The sequence below is a fragment of the Rhinatrema bivittatum genome, chromosome 5 (assembly GCF_901001135.1).
Source record: "Rhinatrema bivittatum chromosome 5, aRhiBiv1.1, whole genome shotgun sequence".
Classification (NCBI taxonomy): Eukaryota; Metazoa; Chordata; class Amphibia; order Gymnophiona; family Rhinatrematidae; genus Rhinatrema; species Rhinatrema bivittatum.
Window position 1 is genome coordinate 23089466 of NC_042619.1, and position 25294 is coordinate 23114759.

Consider the following 25294-nt stretch of genomic DNA (forward strand, 5'->3'; position numbering starts at 1 on the left):
AGCCACTGCTATTACTAGCAACGGTAACATGGAAGAGACTTAGTTTTTGGGAATTTGCCAGATTCTTATGGCTTGGATTGGCCACTGTTGGAGACAGGATGCTGGGCTTGATGGACCCTTGGTGTGACCCAGTATGGCAGGTTCTTATCTGACTACAGGCTAGGAAAAGACAAGGTTCCAAGAGCTTCAAAGACGAATTTCATGGCAGGAATGGAACGTAGTTCAGACCAAAAAGAAACCTTAATCATGTTCCTTGAACTTTCAAAGGCCCTAGCACAACTCAATCCGACCCCGGTTTGCCTTTCTTCTGGCAGATTTGGCCACCTCCCCCCCCCCCCGTTCCTCAGCACCTGCTCCACGATCCCCCCCCTTGAAGCGGCGCCTCCGCGCCATGGAGCAAGGAAACCGAACCCCTGGCGCGGCCGCACGGTGGCGCTGTCCGGCCGTTCTTTCCCCGGGCGCCGGCCTTTCCCCCTCGGAGGGGTCGCTGTGGAGCCGGAAATAGCTGGGGTGGGGGCCGGTACTCCTGGCTGTTGACCGTTGCGCCGCCCCCTCCTCCCGTCAGTCAGGCGGCAGGCTCCGCCCCCTCCCCCCCGGGCCTGGCTGAGCCTCTCTCTCTCTCTCTCTCTGTTACCCCGCCAGCGTCGCAGCGGCTCCCCGGCTCCAGCCGCCGCGTCTAGAGGAGGAGGTGGAGGGTGGGGGAGAGCCGCGGGCGGGCGGCTCGCCGGACCGTTTTTGCTCGGCTTTCCTTTCTTCCTCTCTCCCGCCTGGGATGGAGTGAGCGCGCGGCGGGGGACGGGGGGGGGGAAGCCGGCCCTGTGCCGTTAAAGCGCGGACGCCACAGAAGAGAAAAGAAGCGTCAGAGGCTGAGAGAGAGAGAGAGAGAGGGGGGGCGCCGCCGCCGCCGCCGCCAAAACCCCGACACAAACAAATCACTCCCCCTCCCCCCCCCAGCCCCGCGCGGCCTTTCTCTCTCCCGCGGAGATTTATGTGGCTCCCCGAGCCCGCAGCGGCACCATGCAGCCTCCTCCGAGAAAGGTGAGGATGCGCCCGGCTCCCGGCCGCGTGTGTCCGTCCGTCCGTCCGTCCTCCCTCCCGCCTCGCCGGCTCATCCCTGCACGGACTGCAAACCGTTCCCTGGGATCAAGATTGTGTTTGGCCAAAAAAAAAAAAAAAAAAAATCCATTCCTGGGTGGCTTTTTTTTTGTGGCTCTTTAAACATCCCGCACTGCTGTCTTTCTTCTCTTCCCCCCACCTCTTTAGTTCTTATCCCGCAGTGCCCCAAAGTTTGGTGGTTTTTGGGGGTTTTTTTTCTTCTTTTTCTCTGTATGTGGGGATGCGATTTGAATCGCTTTGCTGGTACTTTGGGGAGTAGGAGGCAGGAAGGGGGAGAGAGAGGGGCTATCGGCACTTTTAATTGACATCACTTGCATATCTGTTCGCCCCTTTCCGAATCTTTGGAGTATTTGATTTTTACCTCTGATCATTCGGATGCTAACGTTAGCCTTGGCTGTTTCTCTTATGTACATGGATTTTGTTGCCGTCAACTGATGGCGTGCGGAAAAGATTTAAAATGTTTGGATGCCAAGCTCTCGTGTTTAAAAATAGGGGTTCTCTCCTCTGGCCAACTGGATTGCTTCCCTGGCCTTCCATGTCTGTCTGTCTGTCTGCTCCACTCCTCCCTAAAACACGGAGCTAAAATAATGATTCCTTTCAGGTCCAGGCAGGAGAAATTTGTACTTGCCTTCGCTCACGAAGACAGCTTAATGAGAGAATATTTCAATTTATACAGCTTGCTACTGATGTTCATTAAAGATTGATTGGCGGCTTTAGCCGTGTTTGTGTGTACGTGTTTGGTGCAGACTCCAACTTTTCAGACATTTTGGGATTTGCCTTTTAAATACAGTTTCAGGCATTTTGCGGAGGGGAGGGGGGATTATTTTATTTGCACAAAAGTTTAATGAAGGTATAACTTAACAGATTGGTGCATGTCCTTGTCATATTTGTATATTTCATGGCTGGTCAATATTTTCTATGGCATGCATGACATCTTATTTTTTAAACATAATTTACTGTACCGTACTAGTTTTGTATGTATGTAAGCTACTGGTTTAATCCTGAAAAGTTACTGATAATGATAAACTGAATTCCGGTTTGCTGCTAAATTGAGGGAGTGTGAATGTGGTGTAGCATAACTTTGCTTGGTTAAATACTGTGCCATCAGTTTGAATGAAATTAGGATAAATTGATTTAAACAGATTAGTTTGTTTCCAGAATATTACATTAGTCAGCAAGTGGCTTACATAATGGAATCATTTTGATACATTATGTTTGTAATCTGGTCTTAGGGTGCTGGCACTTGTTAAATGGAATAATGGAATTTTCTCCTTACGGTCCATTGCTTGATTGGAGATGATTAATCAGAAACAGCATACTTATGATCATGTTGCTGTCTCATGTCTGAATGCAGGTGAAAGTTACACAAGAGCTGAAAAATATTCAGGTTGAACAGATGACAAAACTTCAAGCCAAACATCAGGCAGAATGTGACTTACTCGAAGATATGAGGTAAGGTTACAACAAATGCCACAAAATTCCTGTTGGATCTCCTCCTTTTGGAAGAACATTTGGGTTACAGAACTCCGGGAACCGACATTGGAATTTCCTTTTGGATTTCCTGCTTTTAAACCACTGGAGTTTGGACACAGCTGGAAATCATAACTGGAACTAACACAATGCCAACTCCGTTGTTTTCCCTTTTTGAATTGAGGAAATTCAGTAATAAACACTTATATTAGTTGTCTGTCACAAGGAAAGCTTATATGTCTGGTGCTATATAAAAAAAAATATACCTTTTGAAATATGAAAAAGTAAAAGCAAAGAGATCATAAGACAACTGTAGTAGTCTTAAAACTGTGGGGTTTTTTTGTCCCATAGAAATGGGCAAAAGCTATTTTGCATCATGTTCTTCAACTTTGTCATCTGTGCAGACATTCTAGGCATCTTGGCTAGAAATTCCTTGAAAAACCAAAGCTAAAATGTTATGTTTTGTTCTAAACATTTGTGTAGAGCAGAACCAATTAATGAACACCATGCTGTTTATGGTATGCTAAGATGCATATTTGCACTCCCAAGTCTGCACTATCTGGTCAATGTGTGCTTGTTTTCATCCAGATAAAATGAAACTTTTTTGTGTTTTTAAATTGAAGTGGAAGATTAACTGTCTAACAAGTTGCGTTGATGTGGAGGATGGAAATCCAGTGGCAAAGTTAAAAACAAAACAACCCCCTCCTCTGCACAACTTGATCTGGACACTAGTTTTCTTTAGTTGATAGCCACCCCACCATCACATGTCACAGAAATCCATTGGTGAACATAACTATTATTTGACCAGCATTCATCAGCAGGTGGTCAAACGACCACCCGACTTCACAGATATTTCTGCTGTTTTGAATAGGACAAATATGAGAGCTTACAAGTTCATCATTCTTGCTGCTTTGCCTGAAGGATCAATATTGTGAGACTTCTTGAATGTTTGTGCTGTTTACAATGTTCCACAACACTGACAAACTAAAGAGTCTGAAGACATACAGTCTCTAGAGTATTGATTGTATTCATTGTGTGTAGACATTCATCAAGTTCAACTAACTGTGTACGTTACATGTAAAGTAAAATGGCAGCAGGGGATATTATCTAAGTTTTTGTGCTATAGTATGCAGTAAATTTGCTAAAGCTGCAGTGCCCATGCTTGTTGTTTCAATACAATTGTGGCAAGTTCTGCAAACTGCCATGCAGAGAACTAGGGTTTGTTTACACAATCAGATTGTATGGTTCTTGGAACTAGGGATGTCATAGATTCACAGTCTCTGGTGAGGAGGAAGTCTCAACTGCAATAAGAAAGTGACATCTAATGGTCAGGCTTAGGGGTCCACTTTAGCTGGGCTCTGGAGGGAGCTGCAGTTTGTAGCCCCTGGCCAAGAACTATCACTGTAATGACTAGACCGAGCTGGGAGAGAGCAACGGAAATCTGGGTAGTTGTGATTACAGTGCCGAAGCCCAAAGGGACAGGAGGAAGACTACCAGGCCAAGATACAAAAAGTTGTTGAATTAGTCCAAAATGCATATTTACTAAGCTATGCTGGAGCCATTTATCTCTGTTGTGGCTCAGTGAAGCAAGCCTGTGTGCGTAGGTATGACTGTCATATGTGTTAGGTTTTAGTATAATCACTGGTTTTACATTGTTTGAAGGGCAGATACTAGTTCAGGGGTGGTCAACTCTGGTCCTCAAGAGCCATAATATCAGGCCTGGTTTACAGGGTATCCACAATAAATATGCTTGAGATTTGTATACAGTGGAGGCTGATTTTCTTCTCTGAATTGATATTTAGTGTTGAATGCGGCTTTGCTTCTTTAGGTGGTGGTTTTTGTTTTGTTTTGTGATAAATCCATTTTCAGCCTCCAGAGAGAATAGAAAGTCAGTGGTACAGAGGAGGGAGGGGTTGAGGGTAGGGGTGTAATTTTTGTAGTATACTTCACTTTCCTCATAACATATCAAAATTTACTTGCACTGCCCACAAAGGCTTTGGAAATGCCAAGCAATATTTGCCTGATTTCTCAAAATATTAATTTGTGTGTCCTTTGTTTCCTCTTTGTTTTCTTATTTAAACCTAAATATTTCTTCTGTTTTTTTTATAATTGTTTGGGATTAAAGATGCACACGCTACCTTGAATTTTTAAAATGCCCTTCCCATCTGCCTTCTGTTGCCCAAGTTCACTTTTCAGCCGTTTATACTTTTTAATAATTTTGTACATACGTTTCTGTGATGCCTGTATGAAATTCTGCGAAAGATCTGCCCAGCAGTTTACTGATGTACTTCCCCTCATAATGGTGAAAGTGATTAAGTAGGAGGAATTTTCAAAATTTTTATAAACAGAAGCTATATGACATGAGACTTAAGGATCTAAATACATATGTCTGAGAGGAGAAATGAGATCCCTGAAAGAATACAGAGAAGTGCAACCAACATGATAAAGGGGGGTAGAAGGTGTTCAGCTTGAAGAAGATGGCTGTAAAATCATGAGTGGAGTGGAACCGATAAATGCAAATCGGTGGTTTAATTTCTCAAAAAAAGAAAGACTTGGATATGCCATGAGTTAGTAAGTAGCACATTCAAAACAAATTGGAGAAAATATTTTTTCACTCGGCGCTCAGTTAAGCTCTAGAATTCCTTGCCATAGGATGTGGTAAGGCTGTTGGCATAGCTGGATTTAAAAAAGGTTTGGACAAGTTTCAAGTCCATAAACCACCATTAAGCCACTGCTTATCCCTGGTGTAAGCAGCATGCAATCTGTCTGCTGTTTGTGACTTGGCTTGGCCACTCTTGGATACAGGATACCGGGCTTGATGGACCATTGCTCTGACTCCGTATGACATGTTCTCAGGAAAGGTACTGATGCAGAAGAAGCAAACCTTGTTTCAATGGAAAGGGAGTCCTAGGACAAGAGGCCATGATATGAGGTTCTGAGGGGGTAGACTCAGGAACCATGTCAGGAAACGTTTTTTCATGGAAAGGGTGGGTGGAGTGGTCAGTGAAGGCTGTAATGGTAACAGACTTTAAGGAGGTATGGAATAAACACAGGATTCTCAGTGGCAAAAAAAGGGAAGAAATAGCCATGACGGGCACATGTTTGGGTTAAAATGCCCTGCTCAGAGTATTTTGAGTATGGGGCTACCAGAAGGAATGGCAAAGTGGATAATAGGAAACGTTAGAAGTCTAGTGAAAAATGCAGGCAACCTCATAGCCAAGTCAGCCAGGCAAGGTATGCAAGAGGACATAGGAGGCTGGAGATTTGGGCAACAGCCACACTAGCTATTTAATTTATTGCAGTTAGGTATGGGAAGGGGATTTGTATGCTCAAGATTACCCTTGAGTACAAATCAGGAAGTCAACAAAACTGTTGAGAATGATCCTACAAGCAGTCACGTTCCGACTGGAAATTTGGATATTTCCTTGTAGTGTAATGGGGCAGACTAGGTGGACCGATGAGCCTTTTTATTTTTTTTGCCATCAATTGCTATATTCCTGTCTAATATCTCCTTTGGAACAAAATACACATCAGAATGTTGAGTGCTCTTAATTATGTTCATTGTCCAAAATTATATATTTGCAGGTAGTGTTGCTTTTAATTGTGAGCTGCTGGGTGTTAGGTGCTGCAATGCTTCTTGTTTTTACATTCCTTTGGCAAGACTATTTATTACAAACACTTATGTGAAGGTTTACAAAAGCAGTGCAGTAGTTTTTCTGCATTCTAATTACAGTAAGCACACTAGTGCTGTGATCACTACAAATTTCTTGTCAACCTTTTGCCAGCTTCTGCCTTTATGACATTTAATTTGGGACTTCTGGGAACCCCCTCCAACACATGTGCATTTACTATTCGCTTTCAGTTTTTGGACACATGGGTAGTTTTAAAATGACTTGTTTTTAGATGTTTTGATTAATTTTTGTGTGTGCTCTTCTGCTCCCACCCTGAAAAAAAATGGTGTTAACTCTAAATAGGATTTCTAGGTATTCAGATGATAAAGATCAGGCTGGCAGTCCATAAAGCATTTTGGCAAAGTTTACACAATAACTGAGAATATAGAGAGATGGGCTGCTCATCCTTGACTGACTTTCGTTTGAGACATCGCCCCATTTCTAAAAGAGCTTTTGGCTTCCGATCCAATTTCATGTGTAATTTTAAGATATTGAAATGATCTTGGATTTTAAGGTGTTTCATGGCTTGGCTTTTATTTGCCTAAAGGTAGGCTACAAAATGTATGTTCCTAATCAGGCCTTGAGATTTAAGGATGGGAGATAGTCATTCATCAAAGAAGTGAGACTTTGGGTGACCTGTGATTGAATCTTTTCTTATGCCACTGCACATTTTATGGAATCTTCTTTCAAAGGAGATTCATTTAACATCACTTTATGGTTTTTAGTCATCTTGTGAAGACCTGTCTTCTTTTTTTTTTTTCTCTTTCAGGCAACCTTTTTTGGATTAGGTTTCTTAAATTTGCTATGTAGTTTCTGTTGAATGGTTTATATGTTAATGAAAGTTTTATTTACATATTTTTAAGACTGAGTTATGATTTTAGATTTCTATATGTTTGTACATTTTTAATCCTTGCTTTCTTGGCTTGTGCATATATTGGAAAGGCAAGTGAAAAATTACTGTGACTAAATAAATATTACCCAGTTTCAGAGGTGAGGGGGCGTTAAGTGTCTTGGCCAAATTCATATATCTCTGACTCGCTACCTATAGCTCTTAAAACCTGGGAATCCACACTTGCCTCAATTAACAACCTCTTAAATAGTATCCAACTTGCCCTCAATACCACAAAAATAGAGCTTATGCTTATTTCTACACCTACCACCTCACATACCATATCAACAACACTTGTGATCCCACCTCACATCCAATTTTCCCAACAAGTCCGAGATCTAGGTCACGCTAGACGATCAAATTACCTTAAAGAAATTTATTAACTCAACACTGAGTGCTTCTACAAGATACATACCCTTAAAAAAACTTAAACCCTTACTTCACTTTTCTGATTTCTGCACTGTTCTACAAGCTATGCTCTTTTCCAAGATCAACTACTGTAACTCTCTTCTCTTAGGCTTACCTAAAAACTCCATCCACCCCCTGCAAATCCTGCAAAATACAGCAGCTCGAATCCTCACTTAACACACGTAGTACTGAACACATTATCCCCGTTTTAAGAGTTACACTGGCTCCCCATCTCCTCCCGCATACAATACAAGACACTTTCACTCATCCATAAGGCATTACACAACCCTGACATGAATTGGTTTACTGACTCTCTACAATTCCACACATCCTACAGACCTACCAGAAACCAATACCTCGCCACCATACGGACACCCTCTCCCAAACTATCCAATTATGCATCCACCAAAGTACGAGCCCTCTCGCCAGCTGGTCCTATGCTATGGAACTCAATGCCTACAGATCTACGTCTAGAATTGTGTCCTTAAGACTTCAAGCAAAAACTCAAAACATGGCTTTTCGCACAAGCTTACACCTAATATCTACTCTCTCACTTCATATCTTCACTACTCCTTCTCCATTGTCCATCTGCTGTTCCTTCTACTCCCTTCTCAGTTACTACTCCCCCCACCCTTGTCTTTCCCTTTCACCCCTCCTTATCCATAGATATATTTCCTGCTGCTATTACCTATCAAGTTTATCTCTCCCTAGACTCATGATTCCAATACATATGATTATGTTCATAATATGTTCATATACTATCACGTTTATATTATGTTCCTACATTTTCTCTTTTCTTTTTATCGTTGTTCCTTCATTTGTTATACCTTGTTATATCATGCCATGCCATACATTATCTATACCCTCTAAATATTATTTAAATTCTGTGTAATTCTACATTTGTTAAATACTTTGTTCTGCATATTTCGTTATCTACATATGTTTTAAATCGTTTAATGTCAAACGGCCTGGCGTATGTTCTTCTATGTACACAGACGCGATATCTTCGATGAGTGGCGGTATATAAAAACAAATAAATAAATATAGTCGGAGAAGAACTGGGATTTCAATCCTGGAGTCTTGATGCCCAGCCCTGTTTTCTACTTCCTAAGCTTCTTCCCATCCTTATTCCACATCTTCTGTGTTATTTTAAGAGTACTCTACTCATTCTTTTGATCAGTCTATAAAATGAAACTGGAAGATTTGGAGGGCATAAGAGGGCTTTATGGGGTAATTTTAGGAAAGTCCACATACATTTGTAGGCTGTTACGTGCATATTTTCACTTTTGAAAATTATCCCAGGAAAACTATCTGCATAGTTATAACTACTATTTTGTGCTGCTAAAGTTTTTGGAGAAATGTACTTTCATACATAAGAAATTGCCATACTGGGTCAGACAAGGGTCCATCAAGCCCAGCATCCTGTTTCTAACAGTGGTCAATCCAGGCTTCCAAGTACCCAAACACTGTTTATCTCATGCTACTGAAGGCAATAAAAGCAGCGGCTATTCTCTAAGATGACTTGATTAATAGCAATTAATGGACTTTTCCTTCATGAACTTATCCAAACCTTTTTTAAACCCAGCTTCTTTAACTGCACTAACCACATCCTCTGGCAACAAATTCCAGAGCTTAATTGTGTTGAGTGAAAGAGAGAATTTTCTCCGATTAGTTTTAAATGAGCTACTTGTTAACTTCATGGAGTGCCTCCCTAGTCCTTCTATTATCCGAAAGAGTAAATAACCAATTCACATTGTGTGTAAGTATGTAATTAAGAGCCTATATAAGTGAGAGAAAAAGCATGTGTATATGTGAGTGACTGAGAGCATGTGTGTATAGGTGTGTCATTGAGAGCCAGTGTGAGAGAGAGCGCTGGTATGTGACTGAGAGAGAGGAGAAAGTTCCAAGCAAACCATCCCTCCTCCTGCTAATTCAGAACAATCTCAGGACACCTGGATATCAAACGTTCCCAGGCATGCAGAGCAAAAACATTTTTGTATCCTTATTTTTCATTACTGGGTCTTTGTGTCTGCTATTTTGAAATATTTTATTGGTATCTAGAAATTTTTTATGAGTTTAATTATTGGATTTTCCACTCATCAGTGTTTCGAAATAATCTGTTCTTTTCGTTAGTATGGTTTTACTGCTACTGATTTTATATTTCTTGATTTGTTTTATAAGGATGGGTGATGTTTCTTTTTTCCTTTATTACATTGCATACAGAGACTCTGGCTTGTTGCAGTTTCCAATTCAGTTTTGTCTGCATGCTTCTAGTTATGCGTTTTGGTCTCTTTATTCTTTGTTAGGTGAGGGTCAGCACATGTGATTCAGGTGAGGGTTTTCTGCTGGCGTGTAGTTTCTGTGTAGGGCTCTATAGCAGCCTTACGTGGTCCGTTTTCCTAATAGGAGATGTATTGGTGTCTTAAGGCCTGGTGTAATATTTTCAGTTTTGCCTTTTCTTAGGTAAGGCGGTTACTGTTAAGTGCTGGAAATTGGTGCTGTTTTGGTGTGGGATGTTTACTATTTATGTAATTTCTGTTCAGACAGAATAGGTATCTTTTCCTTGTGTCATTTTAAACAATAAAAATAATTACCGTACCTTTACTTTTTATTTCTGCCGTGAATTGTAATGAGCAGTGTGTCACACATGAGAGTGTGGCCTGTCAGGTGTGTCACGATGGGAAAAAGGTTGAGAACCACTGATCTATGGAAATGACCTGCTAGTGGTTGGCAGTGTCTGGGGATAAAACCTGCTTGGAGATTGGATAGACCAGTACTTTTTTGCCAGTAGAATTAAGGCTCAGAGGCCAAATGTTCTTGTCCATAGCCCTCCTCCAGATTCTTACTGAATATCCCCCCCTCTCCATCAGATTTTAAATGTACACTTATCCTGTGTGGAACACATGTTTTAACTCTAGGTATATGCATACATTAAAAGGTCAACAGAAATGATGGAATTTTTAAGATTCTAATTACATAGCAATCTCAATTATTACATTTTACTTAGGACTTACCTGCAAAGTTATTTCTATGGCCTTCTTGCCTGTTCAGATTAAAAATTCACACTAAAACCTGAAATAGACTAAAATGGTATGCAAAGGGAGTTTTGAAATATATCTTGGTGAAAACATCACATGCCTTCATCTTTCACATGAAACCATTCTGTTTTCTGAGGTAGGGTTCACCTGAAAGGCAGTGGCGCTGTGTGAGAAATAAAGAACAAATCTGCCAATTTTTGAGTGAATTTTGCTTTTACCATTTGTCTCCCAACAAATCTATAACAGCAAAGCTCAATTGCAGACAGACCAATGCAGAAAGCCCTGTATTCAAACTGTGTGGTGAATTCCAGTGCAGTTTTTCTAACTTGCAGTCTCCTTTATTTTTTAAATTTCTGATGCAGTAAACTCATGTTAGTGCATGAGGGGTTAAATTATATTTAATTACTTTTTCAGTCTAAACATGGACTTGGTGGTTAAAGGACTAAATTTACATAAATAATGCCTTAAGCCTCAAATTAGAAAAAATCTTTTTAAAAGTTGGGACCAGCTATGAATGTATAAAAAGCGTTATAGAAACATCCTACTTCATATTGAAGTGAGTTTGGTCTCAGTGTAATCCTTGGTTGTTAGTTGTGCTAGCAAAACATGCTAACACAGTAAAACTATTGTTTCTCTGCCTAATATTAAAATAGAGGGGGCTGTTGTCCCTTCAGCAGAATTTTGTCTTTGCATGTTCATCTGGGAGCTCACATTTACTTCCTGCCCATGATCTTTTTTTATTAGGCCTAAAATCCTTTGTGGTAGTTACTTTAAACTTTCTCTCATTCATAACTAGGAGTCCTATGATAGCATCTCTATAACTGTCCCTTACAAATCATTATAATTGTCATCTCCCACCTTGATTTGATTGTGTTTGCTGTGTAGCCTGCTTGGATCGCAGCTCTCCTATCACCATAGAGAGCTAGAAACTTGCACATCTTTTGTTGCTAGATGGGATGTGCTGATGTCTGAAGGCCTTTATACAGAGAGGCACAACAAGGGATGATGACTTATTCATTGGAAGCTTTATAAAACATAACATTGACATTCCAAATAAAACACTGGGAGCAAAACCCTGATAGAGAACAAAGAAGTCGTGATCACCTGGGACATTCCTGTTCCCACCAACAGCAAGATCGATGCGTGAAAATCAGATATTGTGGTGAAGGAGAGGAACACAAGAAGAGCATTGAGGTGTCCAGTACCCAATGAACATTCTGTAAATGTGATAGAAAGATACAGAAATAGTCCCAATTATATTGGGTGCCATTGGTCTGATTAAGAATTTTCTAGTGCATCTTGATATGTTGCATGTGAAGACTACAGCCTATGATCTCCAGAAGGAGGCTCTCATTGGCTCAATACAATAAGGGCACTAGTAGTAAATTTGAGAGATTGAGATCATCCCCAACATGCCATGGTTCATTCCTGCCAAGGTATGTGCAAAGCAGTCCCATTTGGAGAAACTGCCCCTAGAGCATGCATTTGTTTCTCACTTTCCGTACTGTACTTATTTGTCATATGACTGCTACCTGATTCCCAAAGATCATCACTTGATCTTCTCAGAAACATGGAATCTGATGGCAGATAGGGACTACAAGGTCCATCTAGTCTGGCCAACTTATTTCATGCTATAGAGCTGAAGACCTCAGTTGATCTTTCCCTTTACTACTCCAGTACTCTCGGGATTCAGTTCTGGATCATGTTCATAATTACAATCTTAAGGTTGTAGTGACTTTATCTGCATCTTTTTTCTGCTTATTGCATTCTGTTTTGAAATTCTATAACATTTGTTCTCTCTCTACTTCCTTCCATATAAAATAGTGCCTTTTTGCTGACCTCCATGCACTTTGTGAAGTGTTCCGTATTTGTTTTCCACTTTGCTGCTCTGTACATCTGGAATAGAATTCCTGAGTCAGTGTCTCGTGCTCCCTCTCTGGCCTCAGCAGATCCTTCTTAAAAGCTCACATTTTGAGGCTGCTTATAAATTAGATTTTCTAGTTTTCCTAATTATACCCTTCTTGGTTTTAACTATTTTCTATAATAAATGAAGCTCCCTAAGTCTCTTATTCTTAAATAGATTGTAAGCCCTGTGTAGAAGGGAGTGGCTCCTATACGTATTGTACAGTGCCGCATACATCTAGTAGTGCTATAGTATTTCTCCCTATCCTTTCATTTTAAATGCAGACATTACAAGTCTTACTTTACAACTTTGAACTATAATAAAGAACAGCCTGGTATTATCAAGAAATATATATTTTTGAATATCTCTGATAAGCCTTTCATCTAGGGCTGCAATTGGAAAATTTTTAATAAATAGGAAAAATGCTGGGCTGTGTAGTGGGGGGTGCAGTTTATTGCTAGTAAAGAAGTGATTGGTTTTCCATAGCTGAAGGAAAAATATGGTTTATTTCAATCTGATTATCATTGCCTTCAAGTCTCTCTCTCTACTTACCACAAGCAAAAAGGAGTAAAGCATGTTTCAGTGGAAAACTGGAGGCCAGTTGCGATGGAGAAGGTACAGAGAAGGGCGACCAAAATGATAAGGGGAATGGAACAGCTCCCCTATGAGGAAAGGCTGAAGAGGTTAGGACTTTTCAGCTTGGAGAAGAGACGGCTGAGGGGGGATATGATAGAGGTGTTTAAAATCATGAGAGGTCTAGAACGGGTAGATGTGACTCGGTTATTTACTCTTTCGGATAATAGAAGGACTAGGGGGCACTCCATGAAGTTAGCATGGGGCACATTTAAAACTAATCGGAGAAAGTTCTTGTTTACTCAATGCACAATTAAACTCTGGAATTTGTTACCAGAGGATGTGGTTAGTGCAGTTAGTGTAGCTGAGTTTAAAAAAGGATTGGATAAGTTCTTGGAGAAGTCCATTACCTGCTATTAATCAAGTTGACTTAGAAAATAGTCACTGCTATTAATTGCATCAGTAGCATGGGATCTTCTTAGTTTTTGGGTAATTGCCAGGTTCTTATAGCCTGGATTGGCCACTGTTGGAAACAAGATGCTGGGCTTGATGGACCCTTGGTCTGACTCAGTATGGCATGTTCTTATGTTCTTAAATGTTGTACTCCAAAAACCCTCCTAGTCTTCCAATTTTATACAAGGTTTGTGGGCAATCACTAAAAAACTAAACACTTTGGTTATGAGAGCAAGAATTAGGATGCCATTATCTGAAGAACAGTGGGAGGCTATTGGGGAGAAGAATCCTAAAACTTCCATAACTTCCTTGCTGGTTGAGAATTTTTTATAAGATTTGTCAGTTGTATTTGATTTCTCCCCCCCCCCCCCCCCACACAAATAGGCAGAGTAAAATATGCAAAGTAACTGTTTGTAAGGGTTTGGGTGGACCCTTGGACACTGTGGCAGCTAACCACGCCCACAGGGGGGTGGAAGTCCCATGAGGGGCCACAGGTCAGGCTCAGCTTAGGGACACACAACACAGAATTATATCTTTTATTAGACAGAGTTGAGAAGCCACCAGAGGTGGCAGTAGTGAGTAGAGATGAAGCCCGGCTGAGCTTAGGGTTCCTCAGGATACTGGAACAGCGATTCCCTCTATGGCTGTGCTGTAGTGGACAGAAACTGAGATAGTGAGTACAGTGGAGCATACACAGAGTTCTGGTATAGAGCCTCGTTGGTAAAGTTACTCACACAGCGGTTTCTCCCGGAAGGTGACACAGAAGCTGGAATAGAGGCAGGCCCTCGAGGAGCGAGTACCTGGTTCCAGCTCTGAGGAAATAAAGTTGGTAACTCACTGATGATGTAGGCAGCGGCTTCTTCCAAGCAGAAGCGATAAGTTCAGGCAGCGAGTCAGGGAACATGTGCCCTCGAGGAGCGAGTACCAGTTCCTGAAAGCAACCAGCAAGAAATGAGACACACCCCCAAAGAGCGGGTTCCCCGTTAGGATAAAGTCCAAAAGTTGGAGAGGCAGAGTAGCTAGGTACGGAGAGCGAATCCCATTCGTAAGGATTCCCTTGCTAACTCGAATAGCTAGCAAAAAGTGTAGGCTTTTGTATCCGGGATGCGTGACGTCATCACAGGGGGACGCCCCTGAGGATTGCGCCAAAGAGAGAATAAGAAGCAGGACCGTGCGGCGCGCGCGCGCCCTATGGTACCTAGACAACATGGCGGGATGCAGTGCCCAAGCCGGACCGGGGACGCTGGAGAGGCCGGCAGGCAGACGTTGCGGCAGCCAGACGTCCATCAATCGCGGGAGGAGTCGCAAAAAAGGTAAGGTGGGCGGAGTGGAGATGCCAGGCAGTGACAGAAACTAAGGATGAATGTTGGGAAGATTGAGCCATGCTGCATATTTTTAAACTGTATAGGATTTTATTTGGAAAAATGTTAAAGTTAAGCTTACCTTGGATCCTAGAATCTCTTTTGGGTTAACCAAAAGAATTCTAGTGTTAATCAACTAGATTTGAAATTGCAGTAAACTGAAAGGCCTAATAAGGGTGAAAATACCTTACTTGCTATATCATTTGTCCGGTATTCTGAAAAGGCATCTACCACCCCTTAGGCTGAGCCTTGATTCAAAATATACACCGCTTTAATTTTGTTTTGTTTTTGTAATTCCATATTTTTGTTTTTATAATGCAATTTAAAAATGTCAATCTTTAAGAAATTCAGATGGTTCTTAAAACTCTCTCCAATGTATGTATGTATTCCTGATGGATAGGGAACAGTTATCTGAAGAACGCAAGCGGCTTAAGATCATATCGTGGTTCCCTGCCAACTCCGACTTCATTCGCCCAACACAGTACTTGAGTTGCTTCAGTGTCAGGTGAATGAGGTCTGAGTCGATAGGGAACCATGATATGATCTTAAGCTGCTTTGTGTTCTTCGGAAAACTGTTCCCTATCCGTCAGGAATACATACATTGGTTTTTATTCATTATTTCCTAAGTCTTCCCAATTCTTGACTCGATACGCTATGCGGCACATCAGATGGCTGCCTTCTTGCCACCCTCATATACAAGCCCCGTTTGGGGAGCTCTAGTTCTTTTAAAGTAGTGACCTTCTTTAGTACTTTCCTTAACCAGCACCTACTGATTTTTGAAGGACGGCCTGATTATGACAGTTCTTAATGGTGCCTAACTTTTTCCATCTAACTGCCCCAAGAGATATCAAAAACACTGCAATTTTCTTATAGCCATCCCCCAATCTGAATAAGGTGATCCCTGGAGTTCTTTTGGCAGCTTCTTGGTTGGCATGTTCACACAAAACATGCCACACTGGGTCAGACCAAGACTCCATCAAGCCCAACAGCCCGTCTTCAACAGTGGCCAATCCAGGCCATAGGACCCTGGCAAGTACCCAAAACCTAAGTCTATCCCATGTTACTGTTGCTAGTAATAGCAGTGGCTATTTTCTAAGTCAGCTTAATTAATAGGTAATGGACTTCTCCTCCAAGAACTTATCCAATCCTTTTTTTAAACCCAGCTACACTAACTGCACTAACCACATCCTCTGGCAACAAATTCCAGAGTTTAATTGTGTGTTGAGTGAAAAAGAACTTACTCTGATTAGTTTTAAATGTGCCACATGCTAACTTCATGGAGTGCCCCCTAGTCCTTCTATTATCCGAAAGAGGAAATAAACGATTCACATTTACCCGTTCTAGACCTCTCATGATTTTAAACACCTCTATCATATCCCCCCTCAGCCGTCTCTTCTCCAAGCTGAACAGTCCTAACCTCTTTAGTCTTTCCTCATAGGGGAGCTGTTCCCCTTTATCATTTTGGTCGCCCTTTTCTCTACTTTCTCCATTGCAACTATATCTTTTTTGAGATGCAACGACCAGAATTGTACACAGTATTCGAGGTGCAGTCTCACCATGGAGCGATACAGAGCCATTATGACATTTTCCGTTTTATTCATCATTCCTTTTCTAATAATTCCCAACATTCTGTTTGCTTTATTGACTGCCGCAGCACACTGAACCGATGATTTCAATGTGTTGTGCACTATGATGCCTAGATCTTTCTTGGGTGGTAGCTCCTAATATGGAACCTAACATTGTGTAACCATAGCATGGATTATTTTTCCCTATATGCATCACCTTGCACTTATCCACATTAAATTTCATCTGCCATTTGGATGCCCAATTTGCCAGTCTCACAAGGTCTTCCTCCAATTTATCACAATCCGCTTGTGATTCAACTACTCTGAATAATTTTGTATATGCAAATTTGATTACCTCACTCGTTGTATTCCTTTCCAGATCATTTATAAATATATTGAAAAGCACCGGTCCCAATACAAATCCCTGAGGCATTCCACTGTCCTCTCCCTTCTACTGAGAAAATTGTCCATTTAATCCTACTGTTTCCTGTCTTTTAGCCAGTTTGTAATCCACGAAAGGACATCGCCTCCTATCCCATGACTTTTTACCTTTCCTACAAAGCCTCTCATGAGGAACTTTGTCAAATGCCTTCTGAAAATCAGAGTACACTACATCTACCAGTTCACCTTTATCCACATGTTAATTAACTCCTTCAAAAAAGTGAAGCAGATTTGTGAGGCAAGACTTGCCTTGGGTAAATCCATGCTGACTTTGTTCCATTAAACCATGTCTTTCCATATGTTCTGTGATTTTGATGTTTAGAACATTTCCACTATTTTTCCTGGTACTGAAGTCAAGCTAACCAGCCTGTAGTTTCCCGGATCGCCCCTGGAGCCCTTTTTAAATATTGGGGTTACATTAGTTACCCTCCAGTCTTCAGGTACAAAGGATGATTTTAATGGTAGGTTACAAATTTGTGCTAATAGATCTGAAATTTCATTTTTGAGTTCCTTCAGAACCCTGGGGTGTATACCATCCGGGCCAGGTGATTTACTACTCTTCAGTTTGTCAGTCAGGCCTACCACATCTTCTAGGTTCACCGTGATTTGGTTCAGTCCATCTGAATCATTACCCATGAAAACCTTCTCTGGGATGGGTATCTCGCCAACATCCTCTTCAGTAAACACCAAAGCAAAGCAATTGTTTAATCTTTCCGCGATGGCCTTATCTTCTCTAAGTGCACTTTTAACCCTTCAATTATCTAACAGTCCAACTGGCTCCCTCACAGGCTTTCTGCTTTGGATATATTTTTTCTGTGCGTTTTTGCCTCTATGGCCAAGTTCTTTTCAAATTCTCTCTTAGCCTGTCTTATCAATGTCTTACATTTAACTTGCCAACGTTTATGCTTTATCCTATTTTCTTCTGTTGGATCCTTCTTCCAATTTTTGAATGAAGATCTTTTGGCTAAAATAGCTTCTTTCATCTCACCTTTTAACCATGCCGCTAATCATTTTGCCTTCCTTCCACCTTTTTAATGTGCTTACGATCCATTTCATACAAAAAAACAGGATTATTTGAATCAGCTCAAGTACTGTGATTAGACACGGGTGGATGCTGTTTAACTTTATTATGAGCAACCTTATAGTAGTTGTTTGGGTTTGCTGTGACAAATGGTGTGAAGACTTATGCAATCAAGGATTTCTTTTTTTTATATCAATTACCTTTGGCTAAATTCTGTCATGGTGAAAGTGTAGAATGTCATGTAGAACAGTGAAACAGACTCATTTTATTACATCTTAATTTGTATTTTCTAGACAATTGAAAATTTACAAGTGTGAAGACTTTTTTTTTTTTGTTTTGTAAGGCACTATATATTTGGTGGCAGCTGGTAACGCTTGTGTAATCAGTGTAAACATCTTACTGTCGGAGCATATGTGACTCTTCTTTCTAGTGATCAGCCCAGTTATTCCTGTCAGCCCAGCTTGACCGCTTATAAGATATTGTTCCTTCTCCATGTCAGTTTTTGTTGATTTCCTCTTTGATTCTCTACCAGCCTGGTTAGATTAGCATACACATTTCCATATGTAACTTAACACCTATCTTCCACACCATGCCGCTCTATCAAGCTTTGTAAGAATCTTAACAGCTACCAAAGCTAGTGGGGCTATTACCCGGACATTTGGCTTTGTGTTTCCCTGTGGCATTTCTGAATGGTACCTGCCCATCTCCAACCTGCTGGAAACCTAGTTGGTTTCTGTGACGGCATCTGCTAGTACCAACCCAGCTACCCCATGGCCTTCTGTGCTGCTAGGTAGTGTTTTCTTTATCCTGGTTTCTGATCTCAAGAGAGTGCCAAAGGCACTTGGGAAAAATGCCGTACCTTGCAAGGATCCTGTTGTATTGATCCAAAGAGAGGATGGTGGAAAATCAAGAACAGTCCATTTTCTGGTTGTGCTGAATATATCTATATATCTATATCTATATATTTTTTTTTTTTTTTGCTTGGAGCCTTCATGGTTAAGTTCATGCTATTTGAGTTGTTTACAGTGACTTCCTCTTACATGTTTGCCCTGGGAAGAGTATGTATGCATTCAGAGTATATCTAACTGTTTTTGTCTGTTTTTAACACTTTCAGTTCTTGTATGAATGGGCAGAGCACACCTGTAATTGGGTTTGCTTTATTATCCTGTTTGCTGCCTTAATGTAGTTAACCTTTGAACGGATCCCGTCTAAGCATAAATGGGCGAACACACCTGGCATCAAGGGGGGGGGGGGGAGCGTCACCAAACTTAAAAATAAAAGTAGGATATAGCTATAAGTAGTAAAGCATCTCCTTGGAAGTCTGTTTTTGAAGTGTGTGCTTTAGAGACTGGATATTTTATTTGTAATAAAAATAGCTTGAGAACGATAACATTATCCAGTGTGGAGAGCTGACTATAATGGTAAATGATTTTTCAACAAATGGTTGTTTGACTTAAATGTAATATTGTGTGTTATACCATTAGTTCTTTTTCTTCTGGCCTGTTTAGGTGCTTTGCTGCTGATATTGTAAGAATAAATGGGAAGTTGTCCATGTATCTAAGCTGCAGAGTACTGCAGCAATACTTTTTTTTTTTTTTTGTATAGTTGAACTGAGTGTGTATTTTATCTGCAAGCTTGCATGTCACTGAATTTAACAGGGGCATTGTATTCTGTTTTAATGAAGTTTTATAAAACCTTTAGCTGTAAATGCAGTTTTTAGTTTCCAGTTGAATTGAGCTGCTAGTAATTTATAATCTCACAAATTACTTTGGAGAATAGTAGTAGGGTACATAAATTCTGTTTGTCGAATTTTACTGCAGTAGAAAGGAAGTCTAGCCATTTCTTCATGTATATTTGAGCAAATTGCATCTCAACAATTGAGTAGAGGTTCTGCTTTTAAGAGAATCTAAACCTATAGGTCCAAATAATAAAACAATCTTAGATGCTCATTATATTGACTGTTGCACATTTGTTAAGATAGTATATGATACTGAAAAGGGGAAGATCCTTCTGAATAGATTTAATCATTTGCTTGTAGGTCACTACAAGATTAATAGTGAATACACCAATAAATTTAAGCAACTCTAATTGTTCGTATTCCTTCTCCTGTAGCAACCTAAACTTAACTAGGAACTCAACAAAATTAATATGAAGGCAGAGGTCTAGCAGCAAGAGGAGGGCCTTCCAGTCTATTGCATAGTGTCACATGTATGATTTTTTTTTTTTTTACCTGCTAGTGATAGGTTGTATGTGTGCACTCGTTGCAAAGAGCTTCTGGCTCTCGGAGAACAAGTCCAATTTCTGGAGGCTAGAGTGGCAGGTGGGGAGGTGGCACTTTGTTTGGGAGGGCATAGAGTCCAACAGGCTAAAGATCATCCAAGAGACTAAATGCATAGAATCTTTATGGATAGAAATCCCATAGGTGTTGGGTAAATGTATAGTGATAGAAGTATACTATTATCCACCTGGCCAAAATGATGAGATGGATGATGAAAAGCTGAGAGAAATCAGGGAAGCTAACCAATTTGGCAGTGTAGTAATACTGAGAAACTTCAATTACCCCAATATTGACTGGGTAAATGTAACATCAGGTCATTCTAGAAAGGTAAAGTTCCTGGATGGAATAAATGACTGCTTCATGGAGCAGTTGTTCAGGAGTCAATGAGAGAGGGAATTATTTTAGATTAAATTCTTAGCAGTTTGCAGGATTTGATGAGAGAGGTAACAGTGGTAGGGCCGCTTGGCAAATAGTGATCATAACATTATCAAATTTGAACTAATGATTGGAAGGGGGACAGCTCTAACACTAAACTTTCAAAAGGGAAACTTTGATAAAATGAGAAAAATCGTTAGAAAAAAAACGGAATGGTGCAGCTGCAAAGGTTGTGTACAATAGGCATGGACATTATTTAAAAATATCATCTTAGAAGCGCAGTCCAGAAGTACTCCACTCTATAAAGAAAGGTGGAAGGAAGGCCAAATTATTACCAGCATAGTTAACCTGTTTCACCTCGCCTTTTATGTTAGCCAAAAATTTCCTTCAGGTATTGGAAGAAGGATCCATCTGAAGAAAATAGTAAAAAGCATAAGCATTGTCAAGTTAAATAATTGTCAAAAGTTAAATTGATAAGACAGGCTAGGAGAGAATTTGAAATGAAGTTGGCCATAGAGGCAAAATCTCACAATAAAAACTTTAAAAAATATATCGTGATAGTCTATAAATTCATGAGAGGACTAGAACGGGTAAATGTGAATGGGTTATTTTACTCTTTCAGATAATAGGACTAAGGGGCATGCCATGAAATTAGAAAATAGCATGTTTAAAAGAAATCAAAGAAAATTTTCACTCAAAGCACAAATAAGCTCTGGAATTTGTTGCCAGAGGATGTGGTTAGGGCAGTTAGTGTAGCTGGGTTTAAAAAAACATTTGTGTAAATTCTTAGATGAGAAGTCCATAAACTATTTGGTTGACTTAAGGAATAGTCACTGTTAGTGCTGGCATTAGTGGCATGGGATGTATTTGTTTGGATACTTGCCAGGTACTTGTGGCCTGGATTGGCCACTGTTGGAAACAGCTTGCTGGGCTTGATAGACCCTTGGTCTGACTCAGTATGGCAATTTCTTATGATTTTGCAAGATTTATTTTTTCTAATGGTATTTTTATTTTTAGAAAGGCTCCAAGCATGCTTGCAGCCATATTGCCACCTTCTCTCTGTCAGTACCAGGGTAAGTCCCAGGACTCGTCTATCTGTGACCTCTGCAGTTCAAGAGCTGCACTGTTACTTGGAAATTGTTGCCAGTGCTAGTAATTACCCCCAGTCATCGCTCCTCAAACTGTTTTCCTCTTTCTCCACCAACTTTCAGCCATTGCTGTAGTTGTTCATTTGTTATGCATCTTGGGGTTATGTCAAGAATCAGTCTGTCAGAACTATAGCAGTGTCTGTGGCCCATTTGCGAGCGGTTCCCGTGGAGGACATCTGCAAGGCTGCGACATGGCGTTCTCTCCACATATTCACATCCCACTAGTGTTTCTATAGGTATGGCTGATGAGACAGTAGATTTGGACAGTCTGTTCTCTGGGACCTGTTTGAGGTATAGAACCCAACTCTCCCTACTTAAGGCCCGTCGTTTGAGTTCAGGCTGTCTCCCCCCCTCTGTTACCAACAGCATCGGTGTTGTGCCCATTGGCACCTGGTTGGGTGTATGTTGGTCCCCTTTTGTGTTGGAGCAGCCTGTAGCTAAGGATTCACCCATGTGCGAGGACCGCCATCCTGCTTGTCCTTGGAGAGAGTGTCGCTTACCTGTGACAGGTGTTCTTTGAGGACAGCAGGATGTTAGTCCTCACGAAACCTGTCTTCCACTCCGCAGAGTTGAGTTTCTCCTATTTTACTTTATTGTATCATAATTCTATGTTGCTAGACTGAAGAGGGACCCCTCTGCATGGACGCGTGGTGTAGGACATGCTCGGTGTGCCTAGTCAAGGTTTTCCACATTGGATACCATCTGATGGTGTCACCCATGTGTGAGAACTAACATCCTGCTGTCCTCTGAGAACACCTGTTTCAGGTAAGCAACTCTTGGTTTATCGCACATTAAGATAAGTGATGTGCTGCTTCTTTTTTTGATCCGTTTGGTGCCGTTACACATCCACTCACACATTTATTTTGGAGCCCAGACCTATGATTATACTGAAAGTAAGGATCCTAAACTAATATGGATTGAGCTATGAAGCATTATCTGAGTATAAGGTCCTTTTTGGTCCCTTTAAATAAATGTGTATATATATATATATATATTTTGTTTTTTTAAATCTTGTTCTGGATTGTCTGGTAAAATGTATTTGTGAAGTGCCTCTCTATTTGTAGACTGATTGTAGGTATATCACAGTAGGTAGTGCCTCCCTGCCTGCATCTCTGGTGGCTCTGATGCTCTGCTCCTGCTGTTTTAAGGGAATGAATATATTAAAAGGCATTCCTGTTTGGGGGGTTTTTTGTCTTGTTTTGTTGCTGTGGTAGTCTCTATTAGTATCTCTGTACTTTCATACTTGGATTACTGCATACAGTTGGTTGGTGCTGGGGCACAGCGAGTTCCTTTTCAGCATCTACACAATCTTCATTTCAAAAAAATTGTTGGTGGCATTTCTTTTGAATTAATTAGTACTGTAAGTGAAGCCCTAGTTGAGATACCGCCTTATCTAGCTAGACAGTTGTTTTAAGAGATGACCATACGTTCAAATTACACACATTCTAGTGACATCTTTAAACTAGAGCCAGTAAGGCAGTTGGGGTTGGAATGCATGAAAGTAATTTGTGTAGTAGGCATTGAGATTTGGATTAAAAAAAAAAAAAAGAAACTTCACTTAAATGGTTGTAGTGTAGCATTCAGACACAAGCAAGAAGCAGATTTTATTCAATGGTTGTGTCTCTTTTTTTTTTTTTTTAAGGCATTGTAATAAAAGGGGGTATGAGTGGGCAGTAATTTGATTCAAAACAAACATGGCATCTTTTTACTTGATTTCAGTTTCACGTGCAAGAGGGAAATTAGTGTTTGTAGTTGTAAAAGACTCTTCCCATTATGTACCTAAGTAAATTGCTATGCTATTACCTATTATTAGAACCTGCACTAGCAGTGCTATATCCAGATTGACCTCAGGGGAAGAGTTTTAATGAAGCAGGGTGTGTCCCATTAAAGGGTTACAGTAATGTTGAAAGATTCCATTTCTGCACAGGTAACATCTTTTCTCATGGGTTTATTTGTACTGTACACTTCTTAGAAGTATGTGCAGCTAATAGAATAAAATGTATGCCTGACGTGGCAGTTTTCTCTCTATCTCCGAACATGTTTAGGTTGTCTGCGTTCCTTAGTCTGTTGCTTGGTTGCCAGCTATTGAACTGCTTGGGAAAAGACCTGTGTAAAGCTAAAAAAAAAAAGGAAGTTAATCTGAAAGGTTTATAGTGCTATGTACAAACATGAAGGAGCATTTTTCGGGATGTGGTGTACATCTTAACTTACAACTAGTGCCCCCCCAGTTTCCTGCAACAAGAGTTAGTAAATTCTGTGGCAGATTTTTCAGTTATGGGTCAAATTTGCCAAGATTCCCCCAATAACAGAGACTTTGCATCGTGTTTGGAAGACTTCCAAACACGATGCAAAGACTTCTCCCCGGTATTTAATACTGAAATTCAAATGATTGATAAATTAAATCCAGCATGCTAAGCTTTGAATCACATTACAACAAGTGCTTTAAAAACTTTTCAGGAAGAGACGTTTCCCTATGTGACCAAAATTATCAACTTTTATCTCTGATGGAAGATGCCCTCCCTGAACTGGTTAAAAATATCTGTGAGACAAATTTAAAAAAAAATAAAAATCATTGCTTGCATGCTGATAACTTGTCTACTTATCAACTGACAGATATTTTATTTGGAACATAATTCAGTGCTAAACCCAAACCAACTTGGTTTCCGAAAGAACCGGAGCATGGAAACTCTGTTGCTGTCAGTCTGACATAATTTGGCATGGCTTTTGATAGGGATCAAAGCTACATATTGGTCCTCCTTGATATGTCGTCCACGTTCAATACTATCAATTATAGTACATTAATGAAATATCTTGAAGAGTTTGGCATGATGGGACCTGTATTGAGATGGTTTAGCTCATTTATATCTGGTTATTCTCAGCAGATTCAAATAGGACACAGAGCATCCAAGTGAGCATTCTGCAGGGATCTGAAGTCTGCCTCCTTTAATATGTATTTGTCAGCACTGTGCAAACTTCTAGGAGGTCTTTGTTTAAATTTTCTTATACATGCGGACGGTATACAATTTTTCATCCCAGTTGATTGTTCTATTTCTCACAGGACAAGCAGGATGGTAGTCCTCACATATGGGTGACATCACAGGATGGAGCCCAATCACGGAACACTTTTTTGTCAAAGTTTCTAGAACTTTAACTGGCACCTATTGGGCATGGCACTAAACCTGCAGCCAACAGGGGTCCCCCCTTCAGTCTTTTTTCCGCGCAGCAGTAGCCACGTGGGTTAAGGAGCTCCACAGACATTCCTGACAGTAATTCCGTGAGGAAAATTCCTAAAAACTTTCATACCCCACAGGGGTCCCTCCTTCGAATTTTTGACTCTATGGTACTCCGGTAAGTTTTTACCCATTTTCGGTCGCGTTTGGCCCTCGCTGTCTACTGGCCATCGACTGTACCGCAGCTCAATTTTTTTTCAAAGGCCATGACGTCGGGGTTCAGTCGCTACCCGGACTGTACTCACACCATGTCCATAACAGACCCTCATAAAGTCTATGTAATGTGTCTTGGGTGCGAGCATGATATCTTGACCTGCACCAAATGTGCCTTAATGACACCTAAAGGTCGCAAGG

The 25294-nt window shown here is 40.6% G+C and overlaps 1 protein-coding gene across 2 annotated transcripts in view; it reads left to right on the forward strand.

Moving 5' to 3' along the window:
* The first annotated feature begins 533 nt into the window (after positions 1-533).
* The window catches only part of FCHSD2 (FCH and double SH3 domains 2), a 537915-nt gene continuing 513154 nt past the window's right edge, over positions 534-25294 (forward strand). For both annotated transcript variants that reach the window (XM_029602137.1, XM_029602138.1), the window contains exons 1-2: positions 534-1038; positions 2471-2568. In XM_029602137.1, the coding sequence (XP_029457997.1) occupies positions 1018-1038; positions 2471-2568 (119 nt within the window). In that variant the 5' untranslated portion in view covers positions 534-1017. The remainder of the gene's footprint in view (positions 1039-2470; positions 2569-25294) is intronic.